This window comes from Alternaria rosae (genome assembly GCF_020736505.1).
Source record: "Alternaria rosae strain MPI-PUGE-AT-0040 chromosome Unknown BKA58scaffold_2, whole genome shotgun sequence".
Lineage (NCBI taxonomy): Eukaryota > Fungi > Ascomycota > Dothideomycetes > Pleosporales > Pleosporaceae > Alternaria > Alternaria rosae.
Window position 1 is genome coordinate 664036 of NW_025763571.1, and position 20129 is coordinate 684164.

The 20129-nt window shown below is 53.8% G+C and overlaps 7 protein-coding genes across 7 annotated transcripts; 3 read left to right on the forward strand and 4 right to left on the reverse strand.

Annotated features, from left to right (window-relative positions):
• Window positions 1–14: 14 nt before the first annotated feature.
• BKA58DRAFT_81167 (uncharacterized protein) lies at window positions 15–2321 on the reverse strand. Its single transcript, XM_046175956.1, has 3 exons — window positions 2243–2321; window positions 1238–2190; window positions 15–1185 (listed from the first exon to the last, which is right to left on the reverse strand). The coding sequence occupies exons 2-3, from the start codon at window positions 2142–2144 to the stop codon at window positions 248–250; spliced, it is 1845 nt and encodes a 614-aa protein (XP_046028544.1). The 5' UTR covers window positions 2145–2190; window positions 2243–2321; the 3' UTR covers window positions 15–247.
• A 604-nt stretch (window positions 2322–2925) lies between these two features.
• Window positions 2926–5209, forward strand: BKA58DRAFT_81170 (uncharacterized protein). Its single transcript, XM_046175957.1, has 2 exons — window positions 2926–3092; window positions 3152–5209. Exons 1-2 carry the CDS (start codon window positions 3086–3088, stop codon window positions 5167–5169), a joined length of 2025 nt encoding a protein of 674 aa, XP_046028545.1. The 5' UTR covers window positions 2926–3085; the 3' UTR covers window positions 5170–5209.
• Window positions 5210–5249: 40 nt separating this feature from the next.
• BKA58DRAFT_353441 (uncharacterized protein) lies at window positions 5250–9300 on the reverse strand (the record flags this gene model as incomplete). Its single annotated transcript, XM_046168589.1, has 1 exon — window positions 5250–9300. Exon 1 carries the CDS (start codon window positions 9213–9215, stop codon window positions 5250–5252), a length of 3966 nt encoding a protein of 1321 aa, XP_046028546.1. The 5' UTR covers window positions 9216–9300.
• Window positions 9301–9437: 137 nt separating this feature from the next.
• On the reverse strand, window positions 9438–12368 carry BKA58DRAFT_417382 (acyl transferase/acyl hydrolase/lysophospholipase). Its single transcript, XM_046172632.1, has 3 exons — window positions 11588–12368; window positions 10607–11535; window positions 9438–10553 (listed from the first exon to the last, which is right to left on the reverse strand). The coding sequence occupies exons 1-3, from the start codon at window positions 12282–12284 to the stop codon at window positions 9603–9605; spliced, it is 2577 nt and encodes an 858-aa protein (XP_046028547.1). The 5' UTR covers window positions 12285–12368; the 3' UTR covers window positions 9438–9602.
• A 161-nt stretch (window positions 12369–12529) lies between these two features.
• On the forward strand, window positions 12530–14138 carry BKA58DRAFT_397848 (glycoprotease family-domain-containing protein; the record flags this gene model as incomplete). The annotated part of the gene is made up of 3 exons (XM_046171449.1): window positions 12530–12988; window positions 13038–13873; window positions 13937–14138. 3 exons carry the CDS (start codon window positions 12530–12532, stop codon window positions 14136–14138), a joined length of 1497 nt encoding a protein of 498 aa, XP_046028548.1.
• Window positions 14139–15091: 953 nt separating this feature from the next.
• BKA58DRAFT_397849 (uncharacterized protein) lies at window positions 15092–17155 on the forward strand (the record flags this gene model as incomplete). Its single annotated transcript, XM_046171450.1, has 2 exons — window positions 15092–15141; window positions 15190–17155. 2 exons carry the CDS (start codon window positions 15092–15094, stop codon window positions 17153–17155), a joined length of 2016 nt encoding a protein of 671 aa, XP_046028549.1.
• Window positions 17156–17620: 465 nt separating this feature from the next.
• BKA58DRAFT_308371 (uncharacterized protein) lies at window positions 17621–19417 on the reverse strand (the record flags this gene model as incomplete). Its single annotated transcript, XM_046167199.1, has 2 exons — window positions 17621–18597; window positions 18652–19417. 2 exons carry the CDS (start codon window positions 19415–19417, stop codon window positions 17621–17623), a joined length of 1743 nt encoding a protein of 580 aa, XP_046028550.1.
• Between the last annotated feature and the right edge of the window lie 712 nt (window positions 19418–20129).

Consider the following 20129-nt stretch of genomic DNA (forward strand, 5'->3'; position numbering starts at 1 on the left):
GTTCTTTCTTCGTGCGCTGCCGGACTTGTCTTTGTCCTAGCGTGATGCCCCGCTTATGGTCCGGAGTCGCATCTGCGGGGATGACAACTCAGACGAAGCTACCTGGCAACAATACGAAGTTCCCAGAGAATCGTCTCGAGAGCAGAGAGAAACACTATAGTATGGAATCATTACACATCATGGTCTATCAACTCCATCATTCCCATGCCCCGGACAATCAATGCAACTATCCATAAGTACTACCACCTCACCCCTTCAAATACTTCGCTCCACTCCTCGTACCTCCTTTCACAACCCTTCCTGGTGACTTTGACCTCCGCTCTTTCACCATCTGGATCGTGTGTTCGTCGTCAAGAACAACGTCTTTCCCTGCCTTCACTTTACGCGCCGCTTTACCTGCTGCAGCCGCTTTGCTCACCTTCTTAGTAACTGTTGTGTTTTTGGTGGTAGGCTCGGCAGGCTTGGTCTTGGTGGACGTGACAATGGTGGTGAGTTCCTGGACATCTTTTGCGAGGTCGCTCTCAGAAAGCTCGTTGGAGTCGTCGGATTCATCGGATTGGAAGTGGACGGCTCTACCTGGAGACTTTTGCGTCCTGGTTCTGCTACTTTTCCGTGAGGAAGAGACAATAGACTTGGAACGCTTGGTCTCAGGAGTGTAGTTTCGTTCGCTGAGACTGCGTTTACGCTTGAGTTGTTTCTTGGTGGTAGTCTTGGGGGTAGCGACGTTGGTCTGACCCTGGGTAGGCTGCGGCTTGGGAGGTGAAGCCTGGGTAGACTTTGGCTGACGACTATTTGGCCTTTTCGGAATAACTACTTGTGGATGGATAGTAGTCTTATTCGGCGATGCAGGACTGGGAGCTGCAGTACTGACACCGCTCTGGCGTCTCGGGCTACGCTCGAGGGAAGTCGCGCGCTCTCGATTGAGCTTCCGAGCTACGGGTGACGTGGCTTGTGGGTTTACTGCAGACATTTCCAGGTTCGCCTGCTTTGCTGCGTTGAGGACTTCTTCTGCTTTACGGACCTTTTCATGAGCGATACGAGCTGCCGACTCCGCCGCACGAGCTTTGTCCCCTGTAGCATGCGCATCCTCATCTTCTAGGCGTGGCTGCTCAATACTACGACCAATAGCACCGGTACGAGACTTGACAGGTGTCGTGTTGACAGCATCACGGATCATTGTAGGATCTACTAGGTTCATGTTAGAGAGGCATTTTCAAAAGAGAATTACATTACTTACCTTGAGTTCCTACGGAGAATTTGTCCAGAAAGACTCTTGGCGTGTATTCATAGTTGCCGGCACGCACTCTGTCGTCGTTTTGGTTCAATTCTTGCACAACCTCTTCCAGGCTTCCTCGAGTTCCGAGCTCATTGATCTTCTCTTGAACCGCGGCACTGGGTACCGGAAGCTTGAAGCGTGACCCAGACTCGTATACCAGTAGGTTCTTGTACTGCTCCAGTTCAGGGCGATCGAAAGGTATGTTGGTCTCGACAATCTTGCCCTCTGCCTTCAGCTTTTTACCAGATTCGGAAAGATCAAAGTCAATCTTGAGACTCTCCCGATGCGCCATCTGGAAAGTCTCTGGAAAGGGCAGCGAGGCTGGATAGTTCTTGTGCCAGCTTTCCGCTTCGTTGTTTGGGCCACCGTACTTGAACCGTTGCTCGCGCCGTACCTCTGTTCCGAATGCAGGCACTTGTTTGCGGGGCATGGCCTGAGGTTCGTCCGGTGTATCGCCTCTTCGATAAAGAGCTTGCACTGCAGAAGGCGTATAGGATTCTGGTACCTCCTCTATGATCCTCGACATAGGAGAATCCCCGCCTATCGAAGACGATGAACTTTCGCGCGCAGCTTCCTCCAAGTCGAGCCACGCTTGACGAATCATAGCTTGCGCACGCTGATACAGCTGGTCGTCGAAGTTGCGTTCTTGCTGAAGAAGTTGCTGGAGAAGATCCTTGTCGATCCGACCAACGCGGTCCATGAAGGTGGCAGGAGTGTCATCGCCTCCTTCCTCAGTCAGGTAACGGATCGCTTGGGCTAGTTGTCTGTCGTTAACTTTTCGCTGTGTCGGCTCCTCCTCGCTGACTAAAGGGATGTCTTCGAGATCTGGGGATTGAGCAGCCTCAAGGTTGTGACTTGCGGACGCCATTATACTACTGGAAACGCCTGTCTTGGTCTGGGACAATGTTTGTTCACTTAAACGCATTAGCAGATGACACCTCATTCATGCACGTGTAGCAAACATACCAAGACGTCTATGCTTCAGACAACTCTTGGACCTGACCAAGTGAAAAACCGATACGTCTCTTGCCATGATACCGAACGGCATTTGAGTGTGCAGTAGTTTGTAGGCGTCTTTGTCATGATGGCCGGGTACTGGACAAAGGCCAGCTGAAGCAAACAACTGCAGTGCCTGCCGCAAGCGGCAATCCTACTTGAGATTGTTTGACTATCACACTGACATGTCTTCTTTGTGCGTGTCCAAAGCTTCCAGACATGACGTGCAGCAACTGTCTTGCCGATAGTTTACTTTATGCAGCTGCTGGACGAGCATGATGAGGTAAGACAGCTGCGGTTTTGCGTGAGCGCAAAGCCGTTCACATGTAGCTGAGCCGACGTATGTCATCTCTACCGTAATGACTCGAGCGTAGATGTACATAGTGATATGCTTTGGCCGGCATCCTTTAGCAACTCGGTTGAAAGCTCTCACACTCCATTGAGACTATGCTTCACATGCCGCCGACGCGGAGCAGCATGTGGCTTTCTATCGGTAACGCAAGAGGTTGGCCATGTCTAGGCGATGAGGGGAATGCAGCCACTTCTGGACAGAGGTGGCAAGGTGGGAAGGCTTACTCAAGAGACGACTGGGGTGCCCCTAAATGCCTCGGCTCCACAGCTCCCATGGTGCCCACTGCCGCTAGCTGTGTGATCAAACGTCACTAGCTGGAGACAACGGGGTGTCGCGGAAAGTTGATGAATGGATTGTATCTGATCAAGTCTCTCCTTTTGTCTATGCGAATACTGGACATTGCGCGATTGTAGCATTCTTTATACGTTTTATTGTTGCTCCAGGTCTATTGGTTACCGGCTATGTCAGGTAATCTCGCGTCACCCTGTAACCACACGGCGCAGCTCGCTGACACATTCCACTGCCAGTTCTTCCCTTCGCGCTGCCCGCTGCCGCAGCCGGTCTTGCGTATCTCAACGGCCGCCATGGCTTCACCTACGACTGGCCTCTCTTGTCTTCCTTCATCGGCAGCAGCATCTCCGGCGCGCAGCAGGAACGACGCGACACGCTGAACCTCTTCTACGAACTCGAGGCGCATGCGCAATCCTCTTCGCGCGCAGACCATGTCTGGATCATCTTCCAGGGCAAGACATGGACGTATGCGCAGGCTTACGACGTCGTGCTGCGGTACGGGAACTGGCTGAAGAGCAAGGGCGTGGAGAAGGATGAGATTGTCGCAATGGACTTTGTCAACTCGGAGGTCTTCGTCTGGGTCTGGTTTGGCCTTTGGAGCATTGGCGCGAAGCCGGCCTTTATCAACTACAACCTCTCGGGCAAGCCGCTGGTCCATACCGTCAAGACGAGCACCGCGCGCTTGGTGCTGGTGGACCAGGAGAGCAAGGACAAGTTCAGCGAAGATGCGCTGAAGGAACATGGCCTCACTCGCGTCAACCATGCAGACAAGGTCAAATACACCTTTGACCAGGAACCGTCCGACGTCCCGCGATCAGTCAAAAACCAGACACAGACTCCCCAAGCCGCTGTCGAGGCAGGCGCCGTCTCGGAGCCTCTCACTGCGCAACGAAACCTCGAAATCATCTTCTTCGACGACGCCCTGACATCGACCATCCTCACGCACCCGCCGACGCGCCTCCCCGACTCGGCTCGCTCCGACCAAAAGCGCAGCAGCATGGCCATGCTCATCTACACATCCGGCACAACCGGCTTGCCCAAACCCGCCGTAATGTCCTGGGGCAAATGCGGCGGCGGCGCAAAGTTCGCCGCAAGCTGGATGTCACTGAAGAACGACATTGTCTACACCTCCATGCCCCTCTACCACAGCTCCGCCTCCGTCCTCGGCGCCTGCGCCGTCCTACGCGCGGGCAGCACAATCCACCTGTCCAAGAAATTCTCCCACAAGACTTTCTGGCCTGAGATCCGCTCCTCCCACGCCACAATTCTGCACTACGTCGGCGAAACATGTCGCTACCTGCTCTCCGCGCCGCCATCCCCCCTCGACCGACAACACCACATCCGCGCCGCCTTTGGCAACGGCCTGCGCCCCGACGTCTGGGAGCCCTTCAAACAACGCTTCGGCATCGAAACCATCTACGAATTCTACGCCGCAACCGAAGCCCCCGGCGGCCTCTTCAACCGCTCCACAAACTCCTTTTCCAGCGGCGCCATCGCCCGCAACGGGCTCCTCGGCAACTTCCTCATGACGCGCAAACTCACAATCGTACGTATGGATCCCAACGCTGATCCCCCGGAGCCCCTCCGCGACCCCAAAACCGGTCTGTGTCAAATCAGCGATTACAACGAGCCTGGCGAGTTACTGGGCAAACTCGACGCAGACAATATAAAAGACGGGTTCCAGGGCTACTACGGCAATGAGAAGGCGACGAACTCGAAGATTATCCGTGATGTCAAGACGAAAGGGGATGCGTATTTCCGGTCTGGCGACCTTATGCGCTGGGACGCGGAAGGCCGGTTCTGGTTCGTCGATCGCATTGGCGATACGTTTCGCTGGAAAGCGGAGAATGTGTCTACGGCTGAGGTATCAGAGGCCGTAGGCAAACATGACAGTGTCGCTGAGGCAAATGTATACGGTGTTAGTGTTCCGGGACATGATGGGCGTGCGGGGTGTGCGGCGATTGTGTTTGAACAGGGGGTTGGTGAGGTGGGGGAGAGGTTGCTTGCGGAGCTGGCGCAGCATGTTAAGAAGGAGTTGCCCGCGTTTGCAGTGCCCGTTTGGATTAGAGTCACCAGGGAGATGCAGTTGACGGGGACTAATAAGCAACAGAAGGTGGAGTTGCAGAAGGAGGGTATTGATCCACGGGTTGTCCAGGAGAAGGGGGATACGTTGTATTGGTTAAGGGATGGGACTTATAAGAGGTTTACGGTGGAGGACCTGAAGAAGATTGAGGCGGGGAGTGTGAAGTTATGAGGGCATCGGAACGGATGTTGTGTTGTGTAAGATATGGGTTGGGTAGATGTAATGATAGATGATATAGAGATTGTTCCAAGTTACTTGGCTGCTTTCCCTTTCCGCGTCTTCCTTGGTTTCTTCGCTGTGGGCTCCTTGTAAAGCTCATCTTCTTCCTCTTCCTCGACACTGGCAGTCGCATCTCCATCCTCCTTTTCAGCCAAAGACATAGGCTTACTTGCAGCCTTCCTCTTCTTCCTGCCTGTTCCACCAGTAGTCGTCTCATGCGCAGCTTCCGCCTCTCCACCTGCAGTCGCCACTCCATCCCCTGCCTCCCCATCGTTCCCCGCCAACCGATTCAACGCAGCACCCAGCCTCTTTCCAGCCGCCCCAGTACCCTTCTTCCTCCCACTCGGGCCACTCTCCGCATTCCTCGCTCTGGGCGCAAAAGCGCCAGCCCCGACACTCCCCTCAAAGAACCGAGTAATATTCGCCTGCGTACCTTCCTTCTCCCTTCGATTCATATCCTTGATAACAGGGACAAGCACCTCATCCGTCCTCTCAGGACTCCATCCAATCTGAGAACTCAAAAAGGAACGCAAAGCAGCCAGATCGGGGACGCCCCATTGAAACGGCTCAGGATCACTGTCGACCTCGGGATGAAGGTAAGCTTCCGCTACGCGAGGATCTGGGAACCCTGCTGGTAGGAAGAGTTTAGTAGCCTGGTTCTTGCGGAATCGTTTTCGGAAAGGTTTCTTTGCGTCTTCTTCCTTCTTGATAGTCCCACTTTGGACGCCATCCCACCATGTTCGGAAAGACTCTAGGTCTTGGAACTCGGAGAGGATTTCTAGCGCGGTTACAGGCCCGATACCTGGAATGCCTGTTGTGTAATCACTGCCAAGTAACTGGGCGATTGCAATCATCTTCTCGCGTGTGAGACTGAATTCGCTGGTGAGGTCTTGGGCGAGGTAGCATTCGACAAATTTGGCCGCGTTGAACATGTTCTTGTAGACACGCGTACCGCCGAAGAGAAAGGTATCGGAGTCGTCCGTTACAATGCCGTCCACAAGGCCAAGTGTGACCAGTTCAGCGCATTGAGCTTCGGCTTCCATGGGGGCTGTGATGTACGGCAGTCCGAACAAAGTTAACAAGTGCTGGCACTCGGATATCATGGTCTGGGTGACTTCATCCGCATCTCGACGATCCTTCTTCTGTTGCGCGCGGAGTTGTTTGAGCTCGTCATCGAAGTTTACCCGGGCTGCAGTGTTGTTGGACAGTTCTTGAGCGAATCGCGCATGCTCTTCTGCTTCTTTCGCAAGAGATGCGAACAGCTCTTCGTCCTCAGGATCGGAGTACTGGTCTGAGTCGTTACCTTCAGGCATGTCTAGAGGTGCGCTGTCATCCGCGACACCACTGTGAGGGACTATAGGCTTTGTCAGATCGTCTGGACCTTGCAAGGGTGATAGCTCCCTTGGCGGTCGACGTGGTCGTTCCTGACGGATCGGAACATCTTCAAACACTGGCGATGGTGACTTTGAAGGTACAGCTGCTAAAATAGGTTCGCCATGCATAGGCACGTCCTCAAACTCTGGCGATACCGACTTGGCAGGTTCAGTCAAAGCGGCTGTCTCCGTTTGCATGGGTACATCCTCAAACTCTTCAGACTCTTCGGATGGAGACCTTGGAGGCTGCACAGCAGTTGGCTCTGACTGCTCTTTACCGGTGGACTTCTGCTGTACGTGTCTTTCGTCTTCAGGCTCGCTCTCAGACCAATCCACTGGCTCATCATCAGAATTATCCGCAAATGGAGTCTTCTTCACCAGATTAGGATCTTGGCGGGGAGGTGACTTCTGCTGTGGAGAAAGCGGTTTAGGAGGCTCCGCCTTGACTTTGTCAGCGAGATCGCCCATCCTCAATTTGGGATCCTCAATTGGAACGTCTTCCATCTGTGCATCAGTCTCGTCGTCTGAGTCGATTGCAATCACTTGCTTCTGACTCTGGCTAGCGGGCGCGTCTAAATCGATAACCTCTCTGGTCTCTGGCTTCCGAAGGCTTGGGAGCTGCTGGAACTGGAATCTGGATTTCTCCTCCTGACGTGCTTCTTCCCACTGTTCCTTCTCTTCTTGCCGTTGAGCATTCACTTCTTTTGCAATATCTCTTTGGCCGCTGAACCACGGCGGAAGTGGCACGGCATCCTTCTTATCCTGCCCGTAGTCCTTCTCGAAGCCTCCTGCGTTGTCCTCTTCGAGCTTGTCCATCTTCTTCTTGCCTAAAAGAGAGTTACCTAGGTTGAGCCTTTCGAAGGGTAGCGGCCCATCAAACCCGGCAGCGTTCTTCGGCTTCGGGGTAGGCTTGACAGCCGGTGCTGGTATTGGGTTTTGCTGCATGGGCGACGATTGCCGCGGTTTGACAGGTCGTTTCGACTTCCGAGATTCCGCTAGTGCTGCCTGCAGGTCCATATCGTCTTCGCTATCGCTTCCTTCAAAAGGTCCCTTCGGAGCAAGCTTATTACTGCGTTGGTTGGCAAGCCTTGCGATGGCCATTCCAGAACCCTTTGTCCCAGCGAAAGGATTGGCTTCAGCGGCACGCTTCTGTTCGAAAACTTCACGTACGGGATCGTCGTCAGATTCCTCAGCGACGGCTTGCTTCTCGGGCTGCATTGATAAGGCAATGGCTTGCTGTAACTGCTCGTTCTCAACATCATCCCCTGCGTCGTCCATATCGTTCACTCCGTTCATCGGAACGTTCTCCCAGTCTTCCTCTTCTTCGTTTTCATCCGCAAGGAACAACGAGTCTGGATCCTGGCTAACCGAGGTAGCCCTTTGTGGCTTAGACTGTACTGGCTTCTCTTTCCTCGACTTGTAAAGCCTTCTGCGTCGTGTCGCTAGCTCATTCGCGATGAACTCACGGCCCTCCTTCTCTTGGGCGCTCAGGCCCCCCTTGGGCTTTGGCAGCCTGTTCAGACCCTCGATGGGAACGTCCTCAAAGTCTTCATCGTCCTCCCATTCTTGGTCTTCTTCTGCAGGGCGCTCTGGTAGGTCCACGTTGATCGGCTTGTGAGCTTTACCCTCTTCCTTGTTCAGCACAACTCCGAGCGCCCAACCGCCCTCTACTCCGTCGTTCTTCACGAGGACATACTCCCTATCTCTCTCGCCCGCGACGCGATTGAATCCGCCTGCGCCAAATGCATCGTCGTTCATCCCGTTGAGGTTCATCAATCGCTGCGTAAGTTCGTTACGTTCGCGCACACGCTCGATTTGGAACTTGGAGAAGGCCATCCTGTCGGGAAACATTGCGTCAAGCTGTTCTTTCGAGTGTCCCATCCTGAGTCGACTTCGTAGCCTGGCTGCGTTCAAGATATTGTACCTATCAGCCGGAGGCAGGCTCTGGAAGAAATGACCATCGAAGTCAATCTTGGAAAAGTCATAGACGTTGATATCTTCACCTCTGTCAAACTGACGTGCGTACTCCTCCAGCTCTTCGAGCGACATGACTCTGGGATCATTCGCAGCCCCCATTTCCGACATGGACTTGCCCAGGTCCGGAAGGTGATATTGGTCCTTCTTTTTGAAAGTGCGATTCTCTGTTCGCTCCTGGGGTGTCTGCAGAAGTTCCTCCGCATAGACCAGATTATCGGGTATCTCTTCCTCTGGTTGCGGTTGCTCCTCTCTTGGATGCTTTGCAGCTTCCTTCCGCCTCTTCTCTTCTTCCTCAGCAGCCCTCTGCATTTGTATAGCCAACAACTTTCCAGCTGTCCGGACCGCATCTTCTCGTCTACCTTCGCGTCGCGACTTGCGGTTGCTGATGGTTTGTCGCTTTAGCGCCGGTGCGCCACCATCGAAGACGAAGACGGGCTTGATGCCGATGAAGAGGAGCTTGCATACTCGGCGAAAGAAACCGACAATATGGCTGTTCCGCAAAGCGTTTCCTTCCTTGTCGCGCACGGCCTTGAGGAACTGATATATCCAGATGGAGGCATCGACGGCGAGCCGCTTCTTGTTCAGCGTTTCGATCTTGATCGGCCGCGCGCAGGGCTGCAGAACGGTCCAGAGACCAGTGACACCCATGGCGCTCTTCTGGGGGCCTTGTCCATCTGTTTGGAGGGGTGGAAGTGGTCGTCAAGTTAATTTCTGATAGGCGCAGGCTGCCGTGTGATCGCGCGTTCAGAGCGTGTTGTCGATGACGACATGCCAAGCCTAACAGACGCGACTATCACGTGCGTAAGCGCTAGTGTTGTCGCGGGTGCACATATACGAGAGATAAGTTTTAGAAAAGATAGAAGAGTCATTCTGAGGCTAGATGGTTGACCATTTCAAAAAATTCCTCCATACACATTGTTTGCGTTCTATACAGCCTTCGCAGCCTTACCAGAAGTGTGCTATAAGCTGGAGATGAATAACTTTGCCATTAATATCTTTACATTCTAATTTAGATTTTAGGTGAAGGAAGGCAATCTATAAACCCTGCCCCTCAAGACCAAGACCCACTCCAACATTTTGCACTTCGTCTCGGTCTTCCTCGTCGTCACCGAAATCTGCTGCCTCGCCATGATCCTCAGTGTCTTTCATACTAGCATCGGTGTCGCCAAACATGCCTCCTTTGTGCTGCTGTCTGCGCCTTGATACATCTTGACTTTCCTCGGCACCGTCCGAGTCGTCGAAAACCCTACTCTGCTTTCTTCCTGTAGGGACGTCTATGATGTCGCCGCTTGGTCGGAACTCGAACATTGAATTAGGACGATCGTGACTAAATGGCGAATCACGGGGACGAGGCTTGAGGGCTGTAGAGTGTGTTGTGGCTTGGGGCGACATAGCGGACCACCATCCGCTCAATCGTTTTCCCAACGATGGGCTGTCGGGGGCGTCTGGCTTCTCAGCAGTGCTCGCTAGATCAGCTGGCGCATTCTTCTTCTTACGAGCGAATGTAAGGCCGAGAGGGAGGTTCACGGGCGAGCTTGGCCGCGATGGTCCTGCAGTGGAGGAGGACTCTGACTCTGTAGCTGGGTATGGAGCCCCATCGTCAGGGCCATCGCTCCTTGTGCGCTTGAGCAAGCTACGAAGGTCCTCTTCACTAAGAGCGTTGACAATATCGTCATCGCGTGCGCCGCGGGGTCTGAATCTCCGCCTCCCTTCCTGAATGGCATATTCCAACTTGGCACGATTCGCGATAAACTTCAGCTTGGGGAAAGCCGATTGTTGTCCAACGTGTATCATGCGTGCCAGCCGCTCTGGGGTTGGATCCGAGAGGATATACATAAAGTCTGAAGGTATGGACTTGGGCCAGATTGTAATGGTCCCACTGAAGCGTTGTAGCCAGAGTTCACTCCAGTCCTGGCCTAGTGGTCGCGGTAGAAGCTCAAGATGGCGAAGCACCTTTAGCCATTTGTTAAGATCGAGCTTGAGGTACTGAAACAAGAGATTAGCATGTGCATCGAGAGTCCATTGTGAGCTTGACATACCTGCTCTGTGGCGGAACCAAGGAAACCGCCTCTCCATCCGCGTCCACGGCGATGGGTGACAGGTCGACCAACCGAGCCACGGGATGAGAAGAAGAAGATGTTGATATGGGGGTTGACCTGGCTGACGATTGAAAATCGGACGTTGAAGTGGAGGTTCAGCGCTTTCAATGGAATGTCCGTCCGGAGACTCCCATCCTTCCACTTGTGTCCAAAAGAGTAGGGTGAAAGACTGCCATCCTTGTTCTTTTTCATGAGGACCACTGGGTTGAGAATTCCAGGGACGGCAGCAGATGCCAAAACTGCTGACCAGACAACACAGTCCGGAGCCGTGATGTAGTTGGCTAAGATGGTCGGAGAGTGGGGGTCGGAGGGCACGCAAGAGACATTCAGTATACGTCCAGTCCTCTGATATGCTTCCTTGAACGTCAGACTGCCACGAGTCATCCACGCGCATTTTTTGGCCCAATCGACGCTGTCAAATCTCGCTCCAGTTTTGTACCATCTCTTTGACCAAGTGAGAATGCCTTCGTGACAAGCCGTGATGCGATGGGCCAGAGCGGGTACAAGCAGTTTCTTGAGTTCGTCGTCGGTCCTCGTGCATAGCAGTGCAGCGACGAGAGCTCCACCAGATGTACCAGTGATGACTTCTGGCAGCAATTCGGCATCCATCAGAGCCTTGGCCACACCGAAGTGGTAGTATGCAAATGTCGCTCCTCCAGACAGACATAGCGCAGTGCGACCGAAGTTACTGCCGAGGTGTTTGAACAGGGCGCGCTTGTTCTCTGCATCGAGCTGTGTCGTTTGCAGTAGGAAAGTAAGCGAGGTCTCGGCTTCGTCGACGAATTTCTGGACGAGGTCTTTGGTTCCGTAGTACGTCTCGCTGTACAGTCGGGGGTTCTCGAAGCCTACGAAGTTGTTCTTCATGGAGGCTAAGTACGACGTTAGATGGGTTTTGCGACTTGGGAAAGACAGGGCTCCTACCTTCTAGCAGTGCACGAAGATCCTCGACAGCCGTGTGTTGGCCTTTGGGGGCTTTTGTCCCTGATCCGATCTTCTCTTCTGCTTCGGCCTTTTCCCGCAGTTTGACCATCTGCTGGTGTACTCTTGCAATCGTCTTGCTGTCGTAGTAGGCATAGTCAGCCTTTTCCTTCCACGATTCGTTGCCCAGGTATGCGTCGAGCTCCTTTGCGCCTTCGATCCACTCTTCGTAGGATCGCGCATCCTGCAGCCGCTGCCTCAGTCTTTGACGTGTGCCTCGCCATGTGATCCAGTGTTCATAGAGGTATATGTACAGGCGAGTAAAGACGTAGGCTATGCTGAGGAAGAACAGCCACCCCAGCACTACCAAGAGCAGTGGCCACTTGAGCAGCACATAGACGAAGCCTTCACGCGTCTCGTCCTTGCCGCGTCGCGGGGGCGCCTTGCTCTTCTTGCGCCGCTTGACGCGCTGGTGGACGGGTCGCCAGTCATTTTGGGCGGAGATGAAGGTTCGATCGGGCGGCAGGGCGGTGAGGTCTTCGGTCGAGGGAGAGTTCTCGGGCGCAGCGAGAGCTTTTTCGAATTCGATAAAATGGTCTTCTTCGACAAAGTCGTTCGCGTAGTCGGGCAACAGGGTGAAGTCGAAGCCCGTCGAGGAATATGGCTCGGGGCCATCCGTCTTCTTGTCTACGTCAGCCATGGGGGGGAGAAACGTCGGGTGTAAATCGCATCGTCGAGATGGGTAGGAGGGACGACTCAGGTGGTGTCAAATGGGCCTGTTGGCATGTGAGGCTCGAAGCTTCGGGTGCTAGCCAGTACGTCACAGGGCCCAGGCCTCTCGGAACCCTTCCGCCGTTCATGCAGAATTGTGCATGCCCATCGCCAACGCGTCGTGCCCTCAACACCACGTCTCGCCGATTCTAAACACTTGCCGACCTGCGAGGCATGCGACCTCGATGCAGAACACTCCAAGCCGTCGTCCGATCGCGAATCCTCCCACCCCCGCAATGGAGGCCTCGACGCTGTCTGATGACGCTTGCCATCGAGACGTCTTGCGATGATACCTCAGTAGCCATAGTGGAAAAAGGAACCCAGCGTGGCCGCACGACAGCGCAGTTGCATTTCCACAAGAAAGTGACATCGGACAATGCCATCTATCAGGGCGTTCACCCGCTGGTATCGCTTCTGTCGCATCAAGAGAACCTTGCCATGCTTCTCCATGAAGCTATTCGCTCTCTGCCCATGCGAGATGGAGGAATTCCTCCAGAAGATGCGCAAATAACCACAGTCGATCTCGCGACACGAAGGCTGCCTGATTTCGTGTCTGTCACTCGTGGGCCAGGCATGCGCAGCAATCTCTTCACTGGTCTTGACACCGCCAAGGGACTGGCTGTAGCATGGCAGGTACTGCGTTAGCTTCTTTCTGAGGACTTGCTGCTGATGCCGATGCTAGAAACCTCTCGTCGGAGTCCATCACATGCAGGCTCATGCGCTTACGCCACGCATGGTCAGCGCCCTTGAAGCCCACACCGAGTCTGAATACAGCGGCGTCCTCGATTCGACCCCGATCCAAGTCACTCCGAAATTCCCGTTTCTATCAGTCCTCGCCTCAGGTGGCCATACACTGCTCATACACTCGGCGTCCTTGACGGACCACCGCGTGCTAGGCTCTACAAATGACATAGCTGTGGGGGAGTGCTTGGACAAGATCGCACGTGTAGTATTGCCTACAGAAATACTACAAGCATCAAAGAGCACCATGTACGGAGCTCTCCTCGAGGCATTTGCGCTGCCCGAATGCGCCCGCAAGCCAACACCTGGCGACGCATCTACCCATGTCTCGAAGCCACCAACTTATTCTGCCAAGACATACCTGGATGCTTACGAACACCTGTACGATTGGTATCAGGTCCCGTTGAATCATGAAGACGCCATGCAGAAGAGCGCGACGAAATGGGGCTGGGCACTCAATCGGCCATTGACTAAATCAGGTGGAGGTGTTAAGATCAACAGTCTTGAGCTGAGCTTTTCAGGTATCACGACAATGGTCGAGCGCATCGTTCGGTTTGGCATGGATCCGATCACTAGGAAATTCAACAAAGTCGAGCGAACGGCGGCAGGCGTTAGTCTTGAGGAGCGTATGGATCTTGCACGCGAAACCATGCGCGCAGCTTTTGAGCATGTCGCTTCCCGAGTAGTACTAGGCTTGCAGACCCAGGAAGATACTCTAGCCGTGCCTGCGGTTGTCATGGCTGGTGGCGTGGCTGCCAACTCGTTTCTCCGGCACATGTAAGTCTGCCTGCAGTAGCGAGAACACATGGTTTCGTCGACTGGGATGCTAACGGCTGTAAGACTTGCGAAGACCCTTTGCGCTCATGGTTATCCGGATGTCGAGTTGCATTTTCCACCACCCGAGTTCTGCACCGACAATGCTGCAATGATAGGTTGGGCTGGTCTTGAGATGTTTGAAGCGGGTCACGTCTCCCCACTCAGCATAAGGGCAATACGCAAATGGCCTCTGGACAAGCTGTTGGATCCTCCGGCGGACGGGTAAGACTTTGACGTTACATACCATGTGCATGCAACGCAAATTGTGCGAGTATTTCTCGACACCTCGCCAAAACACACAACATCAGCTGGTGCCTGCATCTATCAAGACCACGTCGGGCTACCCCCAGGAAAGTATGGCTGGCTTCAGGCAGATGCCACACTGGCTGAATAACTGCCAAGGACGTTATCAGTACGAGTAACTACAAGACTGATCTTGTCTTGTCTAAACATAGATGATCTGGAGCGTAGATGGACTGCGTGGTACCCTGGAGTAAGTCACTACCAGCTTTCACCTTTCCCAATGCGAGCGTTGAAATCCTCGCTTGCCATTTTAGTCTGGACAAGAAAGCGCCAAGCATGTCCGCCTCCAGACCAGGGGAGGATGGTATACAGATAACGTTTTGAATACGTTGGGCGATGTAGAGCTGGATCCGGCTTATATGAATCTGCAGGGGCTTTGCGTTGGCGACCCCGTACTTCTCGGTTGTTCGCATGCATGTCACGATCACATCAAATATCCAGCAATTAGCCAAACAACATGCACTTTAATTCTGCCGACGGTCCCATGTTTCGCCAAATCAACGCTCTATAGAGTACGATTTATCGCTATATTTAGGCCTTTCTAGGTCATGCCACAGCTGTACGCGACGGCTATCTGGATATATTGCGCTGCGAGATCGAAAGCACGACCTAGAGCCCGGAACCACAACTATCAAGCATCGCTAATGCAATGTCTGGAGTATCGCACACGTGCAAGCGATGTTCCGTACGGCACGATGGTGTCTAGGCTCGTATCTTTCATTTACAGACAGTATCGTCGCCTGTGCGGTCAGGCCGGCCAGAATGGTGAGCCGAGCGAAGTCTATAACTCTGCCGTACATTCGCGAAGATTGAGTTGATGCTGAGATGTCCGTATAACCTGTCAATCAATCTTCCGTAAGACTCTGCTGATTGATCATGGCTCCTGCAAGGAACACTGTGCTGGCACTGCTAGGTCTTGCCATTAGGTTAGTCACGTCTTCTAAGCTGGCAAGTTGTCACTAACCTTCTTATAGCATTCGCGCAGCACCTGCAGGTTTACAAAATCGCCAGATTAGCGTTCTTCCGCCCAAACAGAGTGTCTCTTGGGAAACTGGCAACTCAGAACCCACCGAAGAGCCACAAGAGCCCGTTGTCCCATCCAAGCCAACTGATGAAATTAGCCTTGGAACACCATCGGGCTGGATCAGCTGGGAAACCACCGGCCCAGCTCCCACAGATGCTCCCGAAGAACCTGAGTATCCGCCTCCAGCTAAGCCTACTGATCAATTCAGTATTGGTACTCCGTCCGGCTGGATCAGCTGGGAGACGAGCGGGCCTGAGCCCACACCTGCTCCCCAAGAACCCGACTACCCTCCTCCTTCTAAGCCGACGGATCAGTTCAGCATCGGCAAACCATCCTTCTGGGTGAGCTGGGCCACTGATGGGCCCGAGCCAACTCCTGAACCGGAAGAGCCTGAGGAGCCTGGGTACCCCCCACCTAAGCCTAGCGATCAGTTCAGCATCGGAAAACCATCTTACAGTATTACCTGGGACGGAGATGGTCCAGGCGCGTCCTCAACGCCTACGCCAGAACCGACACCTACACCGGAACCAACGCCAACGCCAAAGCCAACCTCGGAGTACTCCTCCATCGTATCTCTTCCCCCTATCTGGTCGAACTCCAGTATGACTAGCTCCGCTTCTGTCACTAGTTACAAACCTCCAGTGTATTCTTCTACCAAGCCTCCTTCATCCAGCAAGATTTCATCTTCCAAGAAACCTGGCTACCCTCCATGGCACCCATGGCCACCGAAGCCAACGACGATGAAGTCCACCGCAAAGTCCACTATAACGTCTACCAAAAAGCCAAGTTCGACACCAAAGCCGTCGACGACTGCTAAGCCGACACCTTCCACAACTCCAGTCACCTCAACGACCAAGAGCGCTATCATCAGCCTCTCTCCGCCTAAGTTCAGTGTGAGCTGGGATTTGGATAAGAGAAACGCAAAGCCAACTTCTACGACTACAAAGAAGTCTAAGACGAGTAAGACTATGATGACAAAGACTACCACAAAGAAGAGCACTTCAAAGAGTACGTCGAAGTCTACATCCAAGTCATCATCCAAGTCTTCTTCAGCAGCTACAACAACGCCTAAGCCTACATATACCCCCAAGCCTACGCCAACACCAACACCATCTGCCACTCCTAAGCCCACTCCAACACCGACGCCCAGTCCTCCTCCCTCTTCCGCAACCCCAAGTCCGACCTCAACTTCTACCTCCACACGTTCAGCAGATATCACCGTAGGTCCACCCAACTACAGCGTGACCTGGGACTACGACGAGCCCGAACCAACAGCCCCTCCTTCAGAAGAAGAGCCCTACCCCTCCGACCCAGAAGATCCCTTGCCCGAAGAGCCATTCCCCGAGGAGCCCCTCCCAGAAGACCCAGACTACCCTGAAGACGACTTCCCCCCTCCCTCGCAGCCAACCCAAGCAAACAGCATCGGCCTGAACCCCCCGACCGTAACCGTAATCTGGGGCAAAAAGCGCCAAGAAGACGATGTGTTACCCACATCTTCACCTGAACTCCCCGCAGACAACGATGACGAAGACGAAGACGATGACACATCCCCAGACTTCCCCGACGACGGCCCCGTAGAAATCCCAGCCAACCCGGCACCAACCCAACCCAACAGCGTCGGCATCAACCCCCCAACCTACACTGTCATCTGGGGCAAAGAGAAGAAGCGCGCTGCTGACGCTGCGCCGGAACCTACTGCCGCCCCAGCCCCCGCTGTAGCCGAGCGAGAAGCAGTGCCAGAGCCGCAGAACAGCATTGGGCTAGAGTTCCCCTGGCAGAGTGTTACGTGGCCTAAGCCTTCGCCGCCGACGTATATCTCGTGGGGCAAGAGAGAGCCTGTTGCGGAGCCTACGGCTGTGCCAAGGAAGATGGAGACGGTTTATGTTAAGGGGAGGGGGGCTGAAGCTACGGCTTGAGAAGAGAGTAGTAACTTGGAGAGAGGGGGTTAGATGGTTTGAGAGGAGGTTGATGGATTAGTTGATAGGTGTGTGCGTGAGTGCGTGAGTGCGCGGCTGGTTGATGTAGCATACATACCCTCGCTGATGTGTTATCTCGGTATCCCGAATTCATCTACTTTCCTCATGACTTCCTTCAGCTTGCTACGGCGCAAAGTGATCATTCATTTACCCTGCTCCCCTTTTGGATGTACTTCCTTTCGTTTCCAATGCCGCAAAACTTCATCACAAGACGGGCAGACCCAAAGGTACACGCAAAAGTCAGGAAGTATCATAGACATTACTTGCTTACATAAATCAAGGCAGAAGTACCCAAAGCTATTGTACAAAATCCCAAATTCAATGCTCAACAAGGCAAATTGAACCACGACGAGAACTACGACCTGCATCCAATCGCAGCTAGTTCCATGAGGACTGTGTTGGTGTCTACGCCCCCTGGCTACGCACCTGAAGCTTCTTAGGCTTCTTCTTCGCCTTTGGCTCTTCAGATGTCGTGGAGCCATCTGGCTTCTCATCCTTCTGTGCAGGAGTGGGCTTTTTATCTGCCGCGTCTCCATCTTTCTTGGGTGCCTGTTTAGTCGACTCTGTTTTCTTCAACTCCGGCTTCTTGGGGGCTTCCTTCTTCTCCGCCGTGTCGTCCTTCTTAGCTGGTTGCGCTTCTTTGGGCTCTGATTTCGTGTCATCTGCATTGTCCTTTTGGCTTAGCTTCTTCGGCGCTTTCTTCGCTTTGCCCGATGCGACGGATGAGGCTAGGTCTTCGCCTTCTTGTACGTCTTCGACCATGAAGTTGGCTGCCATGCAGCGTCCACCGTTCTGCTTGCCCACGTCCATGGGGCAGGCGCTGAATACAATGACCACGTCTCGCTCGGCGCGGAAGCGGACGTGGCAGCGCTTCTTGCCCTTGGGCTCATCGACGCTGAGTGTCACGCCCTTTGTACCTGCGCCGTCGCTTTGAGATGTACCTTCAGACTGCAGTGGCGCATTCATGAAGAGATGAAGAGGTGTCGGTGCAATGTTGACGGAGATATCTGCGCCAACTGCCTTCGGACCTTTCAGCCCTGCCGTCTCGTTGATCTCCTTGAGTGCGAGAACGAGGTTCTCGGCACAGCTACCATGCTCCGCTGGCTTATCAACACCGAGAGCAGCGTATTGATTCGCGTCGCACGCCGCCGTCAGTGTATCGTGTGCACCAGGTGAGGTGTCTTCGATGAGAGTGACGATCGGGTTGCGAAGATTGGTCAGGAGCTCGTCATCGACCTCGGGTACGAGTTTGTGCGAGGCAGCGCGCGTGTGGGGGAGAGAGAGGTACTCCATGGGAGGTTGCTCAGAGTTCGAGGGATTCGTCGAAGCGTAGGCAGAGTATACAGCGTAAGCTGAGGATGCGTACCCTGAGCCGGTTGCAGCTGCACGGTGTTAGTGCGGATTCTTACAACGTAGTGTCGCATCCGTTGACTTACCGGCAATAGTTCCAGCGCCCACAGGTGTCTTCGAGAAATCGTACAACTGCTCCGCATAGCTCTTGTTCGGATCGCGGTTATGGCTCGACTTGAACGCGCTCACGACGGATTTGGAGTCTGGTACTTCGACATTCGGCACATAGCTGGAGAAGCTTTTTCCAGTCGGCAAGTATGAAGACCACTTCTTGGTGTTCTCCTCATTCTGCTTCTTCTCCTGCTCAGGGCTAGGCTTTTGCTCTGCTTCCTGCTTGCTCGCTCCGCCTTTGCTGCGGTAGGGGATAGAGGGGAGGTACGACGCCCATGTGCGCTTGTTGGGCTGCTTTGACGATGAATCTGTGCTTTCGGTCGTCTTCTCGTTGTCGGGTGTATCAGGAGCCTGCTCAGGCGGATCCTCAGCAGCTTCTTCCTTTGAGTCTTCGGCTTTTTCTTCGGTAGATTGCGTTTTTTTGCCATTGTCGTCACCATCTGACTCCTTCTTTGGCTCCTCTGCCTTATCATCTTCTCCTTTTGTCGTCTCTGTATCTTTCTCTCCCTCTTCCTCAGCAGCCTTCTTCATCTGCTCTGCTTCCTTCTTGAGTTGTTCTTCATCCAGTTCCTTCCCTTCACCCTCCTCACCGTCTCCCTCATCAGGCGGGGGTCCCAGACTGAACGCCCACATACTGACTACCTGCTTCCCGTATGTGTTGATGACCTTGATCGTCCGGCCTCTGGGCACAAAAGTTGCGACGCCATGGCGCGCAGGTATCGTCTGTAGTTCACCAGACATATCCTCGGTCGTATTGAACTCGTGTTGGTCTTCTTTGCCTTTTACCTTCTTCTTGCGCTGCTTCTCGACGGCCGACAATACAGAGATGAGCGCAATGCCAGCGAGAGCGCGACGAGAGGGGACTTGAGGCGCCGTGTTGACGACTTGTATGCGCTAGCAGCGCAAGCAGAGAAACAGGATAGATGGATAGTTGGTAGAGGGCCGTTAGTGTATCTGGCTGCCGGATGTTGACTTCAACAACGAGTAGTGAGGTATGGAGCGTCTACCATATTTACGGATCGGTGACGTACGTGGTGCACATCATCGCGCTTTGGAGCGCACGATTCGTCCAGAACGTCGGCGGCGAGCATGGAACCCCATGTGCAACGTCCCGCGCGATCACCTTACTAAGATCGCGGATGACGCAGCGTGGTGGAACCCTGTTTTGAGATGGGAAAAGCAACGGACGGGACGCGGTTGCGGTTGCCCCAGAGCTCGCTTATGCTTGTAGGTTTGCAGAATTCGCCCGTCAAGTGCTAGCCCTATACGCGCTGCTCATATTCACTATCGTTATGCGCGCTTTCTGGATGCCTGTAAAGTAATGCGGCTTTCTCCAATTCCTACAGGGGCAGGAGGTATGGCGTGTTTGTCGAGGCGCCGTTACAAGCATACTCGCGCTTCGCGACCTTTAGGGCAAGAACAACCTAAAGTGATGATCATATTACACTATTGT